The following is a 10887-nucleotide window of genomic DNA, read 5'->3' on the forward strand; positions in this document are numbered from 1 at the left end:
TTGCTCGGCATTTCAGGCATAGAAAAGACAATGTCCGATACTTAATTGTATAAGTTGTTACCAACTCTTCTTGTGTATCTACTTTGGTTACAGGTTTCTCCAAATAGTCATATATTGTATAGGCGCGTCGGCCTTTTTGTATTGTCTTCGGTTTATCAGCAACTACATTCCTTTTCTTTCGCAAAGCTTCTTGACGTTTACTAAAGACTTTCGTCCATTTCTCTGTAAATGTGCTATCTTGGACTTTATCAGGATTTCCTACGATTGCATTTTGACTTTCTTTGTTTGCAACATCTACATTCTTTCCACTAACAACATCACTCCAAACCTTATTCTGTGGAGGTAGCAATGTACTTAGGTCGTCCTTTTCCTCTGTTCGAGTTCTTTTACTCGATGTACCGAAAATGTGCTCATTGACGGTAGCAATCTCTCTTTTAATTTCTGTACCCGTTTTTTCATGTGCGATTTTTGATTTTGTTTCTTCTTTTCTTTTTCTGCAAGCTGAACTGGTTCTGTTTGCAAATGTTCTGCTTTTATGTATGATACAGCTTTCTGTATTTTGTTTTAACAAAACATTTTCTGTAACCTCTGTATTGATGTTTTCAGCAGTATAGCCTGAATCAATATTTATACTAATTTCTTTGACAGCGCGACTGCTAAGGTCGTGCTTTTCCTCAGTTCGAGTTCTTTTACTCGATGTACCGGAAATGTCCTCATCGACGGTACCAATCTCTCTTTTAATTTCTGTACCCGTTTTTTCATGTGCGATTTTTGATTTTGTTTCTTCTTTTCTTTTTCTGCTAACTGAACTGGTTCTGTTTGCAAATGTTCTGCTTTTATGTATGATAGAGCTTTCTGTATTTTGTTTTAACAAAATATTTTCTGTAACCTCTGTATTGATGTTTTCAGCAGTATAGCCTGAATCAATATTTATACTAATTTCTTTGACAGCGCGACTGCTAAGGTCGTGCTTTTCCTCATTTCGAGTTCTTTTACTCGATGTACCGGAAATGTCCTCATCGACGGTACCAATCTCTCTTTTAATTTCTGTACCCGTTTTTTCATGTGCGATTTTTGATTTTGTTTCTTCTTTTCTTTTTCTGCTAGCTGAACTGGTTCTGTTTGCAAATGTTCTGCTTTTATGTATGATAGAGCTTTCTGTATTTTGTTTCAACAAAACACTTTCTGTAACCTCTGTATTGATATTTTCGGCAGTATAGCCTGAATCAATATTTATACTAATATCTTTGACAGCGTGACTGTTTTTATTGAAACTTATACAATTTCTATTAGCAGCAAAACTGTCTGTAATTAAATGGTTACTAATTTCTTTTACAACTAAAGCTCTTGCATGAAATTCTGAATCATTTCTATCAAAAGCAGAACTACTTGCCCCAATCTCTGTACCTTTTGCTTGAACAGCAATGCTGTTTCTGGTGACAGTACTATTTTGACTGACAAAAGTACTTACCCTTTTGGCATATGTACTTTTCTTAGCGTCAACAATCTTATCTTTCGCAACATTATCGATATCAATTCTATCGATATCGTTATTCTCGTTATCGAGAGCAATATCGATCTGTGTACTATTCTTCTTGTCGTCTAAACACCCGACGTCACCAAGTGACTTTTTTATGACATCTTTTGGTGGCCCCTCCGTCAGGTTTAGTTGGATATCGTTTCGGTGATGTTTGGAGGTACGGTCATAAAACTGAATCTTTTGACGGTCGTGAAGACAGGATCCAATCTGAATTTTAATGTCTGAAGAATATGTATGTCTTTTCGTTGTTTTGTTATCTTTTTGGTTCTTTTTTCCTCTTCCCATGATTCAAATAAATAAAAGCTGCTAACTTACTTGGTGATTAATTCGATATGTTAACTCCTCACATGCAAATACTCCCGGCACTAATGAATCTGTAATAAAATCCGTTTAACAAAACGTTTGGTTGCTAAATATAGAGAGGAAAAACCCAAACATAGTTATTTATAGATCTCTTATCGTTTTCGGAAAACTAAATTATAATATATGGACTGTTAAAAGTTCACTGGTAGTATTAACAAAATGGTAGTGAAGCCTAACGATATTGTGAAAGTATCAATATTCGGAATTATAAGTTTAAATCTTCTAAAATTAAACTACCTTTAAACAGGTCGTAATATTATCCTATAGTTTATTGATATCTAAACATTGATTTAAACGCCTCTGATTAAAGTGAGATAAAATGTTTGAGATATAACTTGATAAGAAAGAAATAACTTGCGAATGCTTCGAGATTTAAATGCCATAGAGCTAGGTTGTTGCTTTTGATTAATGTTCACATCATTTGCCATAAACATGATGAGTCACATTTAATTTCAATGCACTTCAAAATAACTTAAAAATATGTAGTTGACATGATTATTCATGAATGACGTTGCAGGTGTCTAATTATTCTACTAAACTCGTTGATTGAGTACAAGGGATGTTAGACGATATTTTTCTCATTACAATAACGGTTTACAAATATAAAAAACTTGAGTATAAAACCGTCTTAAGTTATGTCTCATTAATAAAATGACATCTCGTTGTGGCCATTCTTGATGGATCAGTAAAGGCCTCAACAGACGGTAGAATTTAGTTGTACAGCACTAATTAGGGATAAGATGTACAATTTTCAAAGCAATACAACACTTGCATTCAGACGGTAATTCTACACTGTAGGAATTATCTGAGGTTCCCCTAAAAAGGATACCTTTACATTGATGCTTTACATACTTTACTCACTAAATACTTTATTCGCCATGAGTTATGACTGAAACAACTCCATTTAAAAACAAATTTAATGTAAAGCCTGACCGAGACTCAAACCTGAGACCCTCGGAATACCGTACTGCGGCTCTACTGACTAAGCTATCCGGTCACCTACAAACTACCTCCCCTGATTAGAGAACAGTTCAATACCGTGACATAATCATTTTCGGAATAATTTGGGATTCGAACATACCACATCTTTGGGTCTCCTGGATAGTTTTTTCAACATCATTTTTACCTCATCTGACTACTATGTTTACCTTTTAGCCCTAATTGTTCTGAAATTTCATTCGTGACACCCATTATCAGGAGATAATTTGGTTATCTGTTACTTGTCATTGTGCGAGGTCTTGTAAAAATACCCAATATAAAAAGCGTTATTTAAAGATAGCTTAAATTATTTTGTTTTCAACTTATTTCTTAGTTTATTTCTTATCTATCTTTGCCTATTTATTTTATATTTTATTGTTAAAGTTCCCAAGTAGATCTTTGTAAGATTTTTTAATTTTATTTTTAAGACTCTTTAACCTCAGTGAAGTCCCTATAAACTTTTCAATTTTTATATCCATTCATAAAACTTTCAGACAAATAAAGTTTTGAAAATAAAGTGTTGAAATAACTATTCAGAGTTCCTTAATACAACAAATGTTCGAACTGAAACATCCAAGGTCAGTGAGTGCAGTAAAGTGAAAAATAAAATAAATGTTTAGTTCGATATAAAGCTTTCTGTAACGTGAAATGATTCTTTTTTTGTAATAATAAGGAAAGCCACGTTTTAAATATTTATTATAAATTATTATCATATCTTTAGTTAACTTAAACCGGGTTTTATAGGTACACATGTTTATCTTCAACAATTTTTACATTTTTGTATAATTTGGTAGTGGAACATATAAGTCGAACACGATAATGTTTACATTAATCGGTCGTACCTTTATAATATAATGAGATGTTCAAGTTTTTCAGTCATTACATCTTGCATTTTTATTGCAATATTGAAAAATAAAAGTGGATATAGGCACGTAAATGCTAGTAGCGTAGTCGTTACAGAGTTCAGATTATGAAGATCTCAGGCTATGAGTATGGTTTGTAGAGTTCAAATTTGCAATTGTGCACATTTCTTGTTTTTTTACTTTCACAATATAGCTTTATAGTGTCTCACGTAACATTTCATTTTCTCCTTTAAAATGTTTCGCGCAATTAAAATTTAAACTTGTGTCCGTAATATTATAATTTTTCAGTATATTTTAAATAACCATATTGTGTTTGCCGGGAAATACGTTATCATTTAACGTTCCCGCTTTTTTTCATGACGTTACGTCATTTGTTTATATGTTTATTGTTTATTAATTAAAGTTTCGGCTGAAGATATGCAAAGAAAGCATTGAAAGCGCTACCGAATTTACATAGAGTTTGTTATTTCTTAAACATTATAATTTTATATATATATATATATATATATATATATATATATATATATATATATATATATATATATATATATATATATATATATATATATATATATATATATATCTACATAAAAAAACATAGCTGTTTATATTTAATCACTTTAAACTCTTTCAATATTTTGTCCAAAAACGAGAAAATGAGAATCCATAGAGAAAGACCAAAAATGTTGCAGGTTCGGTTTGATTGAGCCTGTCCATGGACGGTAAGACATATTTTATAACACTATCAAAAAGACACAGTTCTATTGTTTTAAAAAATATTTGAATTACTTGTGGAAATAATTCCCATTATACACCAATCGCCTTTAACGATTGGAAAAACAAATAAGATTATGAATATAATATCAGATATTTAATTTAGAAACACTGGCAAGGTCAAATTCTTAAAACATTAAAACAAAACAACGCTTATGTAAATAAGCTAAGTGTTGCATTTATAACTATTATTTCATATACAATGTAAAACAACTAAACAATTAAACAAGAAAATATCTACATACAAATGAATAAAGTTTATTTCCTACTTATCACTAATTTACAAATTCATTATATTCTAAACAAATATATTATTTACACTCTTAATAATGAGGCAATTAAACATAATGCAACATTGTAAAAAGCCATTTACGTGTACAATTATGTTGTTTTCATAACCTTATGGTCGTTTTTCAAATCTATTTCGTTTTCTTTAAATGTTTAAAATATAGAATATCTTTGTAATATAAAGAAAGGAATATTAAACGTTTATATAATAAAATGTTTTGATCCGAACAAAACGTTCCGCTATAGCTATTACCAGTAGGTATCCGTTCAATTATACATTAACATACTGAAAAATTCCTAAAATTCCATTCATTCTATGTTTCCTGTTATTACTTTAATCACAATTTGACCAACGATGACAGACAAATATAAAGCTTTCTACACTGTAATAAAACTCATCATAAAATACAATTATGCATCAAAAACGACACTAAAATTACGTTGAAATACTTCATTTCTTTTAACAATTATGTGTCTCATTAAATATTATTTATACACTTTAGGTACTTATATATCATGGTAAATAATTCAAAACTTTATTTGCTTTCCTTGAAATTTTATACTCGATGCTAGTCTTGATCAAAAACTTAAAGTTTAGATTTCGCCAAAGGCTTTCCTTCTCATGAAAATGTGATCATTTAGGGAAAAATATGTTGTATTTCATATTCATTAGTTTGAAAAATATTGATTCACATGTGAATACAGGTCACGCCACGAGGATGAGCGATATGCAGGCTTAAAACGCTCTGATCCCCCTTCAAAATTAATTACATTTCACCCATTACTTTCTCGTTAGGACACAAGCAGTCTTTTGATTGGGGATCATTCGCCACACATTTTTAGAAATTTTGTTTTAAAACGTATGTGTCCTACAAGAAGCAAAGTACACATTTAAGGTTCAAATTGATATTTTTTATTTAACATATGAGCATATAGTAAACACATATTAATCAAATACAAATTGACAGGCTTTTTGTAATGATAATTTCAATAATTGAAAACATTTTAATCGATTTGATCTAACAATTTTACGCTTTAATCTTGAAAATAACGAGAGAGGATAAAATAATGGTAACAAGGGAAACATTCGTTATAACAATGGTTTGCCAAGCTGATTTTACAAACATATCCAACTGGAATAAATATCTTGAAAAAATATATTCAGACACGTACTTTTACAGAAACCTCAGTTACAGTTGAGTCCTTCAAAGAACAATAGTTACATTTGTTTTATTTTATTGTTGGTTCATAAAATATAAAAGGTACATGTCATACAAATTTCATACATAGTAAAAAATTAAAACATTTTTTCCGCGTTGAATAACCAAATGGCAATTGCGAACGCAAACATTAAATCACAATCTGTTTGATGACTATAAATACAGTACCCAGGTGACACCAACTATATGACATTCTATCAAAACATTTATATTGCATGTTAAATAAATACACCGTTACGTCTGAATGACAATTGGCTAGTAACAATTCCCTTGATATAAGAGTGGCATATTCAAGTAGTCTCTAAAGTACCATATTTGAGTCCGGGGGAAATTCATAGTCTAAATGAGATACGTCAACAATTAGATCTAAAAAAAAAAGATTCAGTTTACAAATCTCCACAATTATATAAATAAAAGTGTTAAATGTAAGTATGATTTAAATCGAAGACATAAAATGAACATTTGGTGACATTATAATAATATTCACACTATCTATCGATGATGCTATTTTCACACTAGTTACCATAATCCGTTCTCTTTATTGATCTTTAATTCCGAGCTATGAAACTCACACCAGTTCATGAAATCCACAAAAATCGTTTTATTCAAAAAATGAAATCCACATCAATTTTTCATATCCATTTACTGTACTTGTAAATATCCAGTTATCTGTATATACAAATTATCGCTTTACATTTGTTACGTTTTATCATCTCTTACATATAACCGCACACACATAGCCAAACAATCATCTGCATTAGAAAACAACAAACAGCAGTATCTTTCAACAATAAAAAATTGTTTGTGAGTTGATTTATAGACAAAATAACAGTCTTAGAATTGAAAGACATATAAAGTAACAAATGTGTTTTTACTTTATAGCATAACTGAGACATTTAAAGGAGAAAAAAGTGTGACAGGCGGTCAAGGCAAAGTGAAACAAGCAATGTTTAATGACAGTCTCAATGTTAATTGAGAAATTTGCAAGAGGTTTCGCACTATAATAATTAAGGCAGTCATAAAATAAAAATAAATTATGTGTTTTTTGTTTTGTTTTATTTTGTTTGTTTGTTGTTGTTTTTGTTTTTTTTATTATTAAACAAAACACATTTCTGACACTGCACTGAGTTTCTATGTATGTCAATCAAATTTTATATCTAGTATCAACTTCAAAAAGACCTGGATTGTTTGGTGGTGTCGTGACTCTTCTGCATTTCAGTGACTGAAGATGCTCTTTAACTATTTTGCACAAAACTGCACTACCAGAGCTGTGTTTACCCTGCCCAGTTATGATTGTCAGTGTTTTATTAGAACCAACACCACGTCCAAGTAAATCTTTGTTATTGTGTCTTTCCCTTGTCACAGCAAATTCGACGGCCGCTTTAGCGATTTATCATGCAACTGCCATGGTAACTGCCCGATAACACTTGCCTGATTATTATTATTCAGGTCAGTAACCTGATATCAAAAATAAGCCACGCCCATTTTAACGGACTTTTTTCAATTTATTCAACTTTATTCTCATTTTTATCAGTATGTGAATTCTTCAATGTAATCTCATACCCTTACAAGTCTTCAATCAAGATGCGATATTTATTTATTTATCATTTCGATTTCGATTTCAATTACGAATAAAATAGATAGCGAATAGTTTTAGCACCAACTACATGAAGTGACGTCATAATTTATATTGCAAATGACATCATCAATGTTCACGTCATACTATATTGTACATGTAATCATAACAAACAGGCTAGATGATTTTATTTGAGAACTTGTGAATGTTTACCTATTTCGCCGGATTATTTAATACGTGAACAAATTGTTTCGTTTAAAAATAAACGCATGTTTGTGTAGCGTGTGTTTGATTGCCGATTTGACTTTTGTTTGATTGAAATTATTGTGAACTTTTGAATTTGTCAATTCAAGACAAAAAGTGCAGTAAAGTTTATAAATGTGATTCTAAGGGAATTTTTGGATCGAAGTTTAGATTAAAGGTAAGAATTTTATCGTGTTAGGCCTACATTCTGTTGTATCTTTTATCCGAGTCGAAAGAAAAAATGGCCGCCATTTACAAATTCTAAGTTTCAGGGGCGGAGGAATTTGTTTTCAAGAATTACTTCTTTGAACAATAATCCCCTTGTTTTACGAAATTCGCTATTTTAAAGTAGATTATTTTGTTATTTTGACAGTTTTTATGTGTTACATGATAAATAGAAAAACATGCTACTGTCTTTTGATATCAATTTTATCAGGCTCGGCTGATATGGGCAGAAAGGGCTCGGCAAGCCTCGCCCTTTCTAGCCCATATCAGCCTTGCCTGATAAAATTGATATCAAAAGACAGTAGCATGTTATTCTCTATAAGTTCACTCATACCATGCAAATCTATCATGTGTTTTTCATCTTTTACATAATTAAGAACTTGGTTCCAAAACATTTCAAAACTGTTCTTATTTTCTTGAACAAACCTATCGTCAAATATTGTACAAAGTTTAAGAGCTTCAAAATTATCTTTTCCTGTTAGTTTTGTGACAGTTAGTTCACTGTCCCGGAAGAATATGTCTGGAGTTTCTTCAGATTGAGAAATATCTGCTCGGCATTTAAGGCATGGTATAGACCATTTCCTATACTTTACGGTATAAGTTGTTACCAAATCTGCTACATGTTCTGTGCTCACGGGTCTCTCTTTATACGTTTGTTTACAGGTTTGCTGAATATGAGTTTTGTCATCAGGCGCGGCCCTCTTGCTACGCTTCGTCACAACTTTCCAAATATCGGTATGTTCACTATCATTTTCATTAAGATTTCTTTTCACTGCACCACGAGTCTCTGTATCGGTAACGTCTGTTTCCTTAACTCTTACAACTTCACTATAAGTCTTCGTTTTCAGAGGTATAATTGTGTTTGATGTAGGTAAATCTTCATTACATTTTTGCCTGTCTATGTTAGCAACATCTGGAAACGTTTCATTAACATCAGGACTCTTCTTCTTTTTCAGAGGTTGCGATTCGCTTACGTTGTCCTTATCCTCATTTCGATTTCTCTTATTTGATTTATGTGAAATTTCCCTATCTGCGAAACTAATTGATCTGCCAGTTTCTGTACTCCTTTTGCCTTTCCTTACATTCGTGTCCCCTTTTCCTTTTCCTGTACTATTTCTATTGGTATTGGTATCTGTTTCTTTTCTATCGACGGTTGGACACTTTGTATTTTGTCTCGACATTTTTTTCACCGTTTCTTTCTTAATATGTTCACAGAATATATCTGATTGCTTTTGGAGTCCTGTAATTTTTGCAATGATTAAAATTTTTGGGTTTCTAAACAGTCAGTAAACTATGTAGTATTGCTATCTTTAGCTGCACTGTATCAATATGGTACCAATAACTTTCATAGCAGTACTATCTTTACAAACGTGATTGAAAACAGTTCTGTATGCAAAAAACATGTTTTCTTATTATTTTTTGTTGTTGAATTATTTACATAACAATGTGAACTATTTGTATCACAAGCAGCATCGGTAACATGATCTTTTTACTAATTTCTGGCACAGCACTACTGTACTTACTATCGATAAAAATATCTATTTTACTGATAATGGTACCTGTTTGTTCGTCAAAAGTACTTTCATCAACGTCAACAAGTAAATCCTTAAAAAGATATTACCATCTTCTATATCATCATTTACAACCGCCTTTGTTATTTCATCTGTTGATGGAACTTCAGTCAGTTTTGTTTGAATATCCTTATCACGACGGTTAGAAACACCTTCTATTTGTTTGTTTCTTCTGTGCTTCAAAAACATAAAATAAAACATGTAAAACCAACTAAGTTTATTTTATTTGTGTCAAGTATCGTGTATTCTAATGTATAAACTTCAAAATTTATTTGATTAGAGAATAGATAAGAACGTTTCTTCACATGTGATCCTGATAAAAATGAACGTACTTCAAATCTACAAGTAATTTATACTTATATATAAATAGAGAACATTGTTTTTAAAATAAATTGGAAAAACCTAAACTTTGGATAAAAATAGATCTGTTATTATTTTTAGAAAATAAATATTACTTCTTACTATTGGTGTATCAAATATCAATGATAGTATTATCATTGCATATTATAAGTAAACCATTTGGGTAAACAGTTAAACATTGTTATTTTGATATCGAGTGTGTAAACTAGATTAAAAGATGTCTGTCCGTCTGGCTGTATATCTAGGAAACCACTTTCATTTAGTTATTACAGTAGGTGAAAATGCAATAAGACATGTATATTTTCAAAACAGATGATCTGATATAACAACTATATTCATTGTTTACACTCGACTTAAACCATCCAAATATATACTTACAAACAGCACAGCCAAAATGTCATTTTTTTTCTTTCAAAAGTAAAACATGTTTGACAAAGGCTTCTTTTAAAATTTAAATTAATATCTTATAAATGCCAACTTAGTTGTATTACAATTTTTTTTCAAATAATTAATCGGATATTTTCTATACTTGGTGGAATAAAATGCGAACTTTGTTTTTATTTCTACATTAAATTTGTCGAAATTATAGATACAAATTATTCTATAATATATGCTTAAAATGCAGTATTGATTATCAAATGTGCGCTAGAGTAGCTAATTCAAACTCTGCTAAATTGCAAATGATTCTTGTGCAATTACAAAGGCACATAAATCACGTGCATACATGTATAGTTCAAACATACATGTATGTGCATTTAAAATAAAGACAAGTTTGTCAGTCGTGCAAGTAGGTATTTCCGTCGGGCTAATTAAGAAGGGAGTGCCCTAATTGCACTTCTTTGGTATTTTTAAGTGAAGAGTTAAAAAAGTATGTTGGAAATATTAA

At 30.8% G+C, this 10887-nt stretch overlaps 1 protein-coding gene across 1 annotated transcript; it reads right to left on the reverse strand.

Annotated features, from left to right (window-relative positions):
* Positions 1-7872: 7872 nt before the first annotated feature.
* Positions 7873-10416, reverse strand: LOC132726955 (uncharacterized). The gene is made up of 2 exons (XM_060712370.1): positions 9630-10416; positions 7873-9310 (listed from the first exon to the last, which is right to left on the reverse strand). The coding sequence occupies exon 2, from the start codon at positions 9249-9251 to the stop codon at positions 8337-8339; it is 915 nt and encodes a 304-aa protein (XP_060568353.1). The 5' UTR covers positions 9252-9310; positions 9630-10416; the 3' UTR covers positions 7873-8336.
* Between the last annotated feature and the right edge of the window lie 471 nt (positions 10417-10887).

The sequence above is a fragment of the Ruditapes philippinarum genome, unplaced genomic scaffold, assembly GCF_026571515.1.
Source record: "Ruditapes philippinarum isolate M1 unplaced genomic scaffold, ASM2657151v2 ctg17903_1_1_1_1, whole genome shotgun sequence".
NCBI classification, from domain to species: domain Eukaryota; kingdom Metazoa; phylum Mollusca; class Bivalvia; order Venerida; family Veneridae; genus Ruditapes; species Ruditapes philippinarum.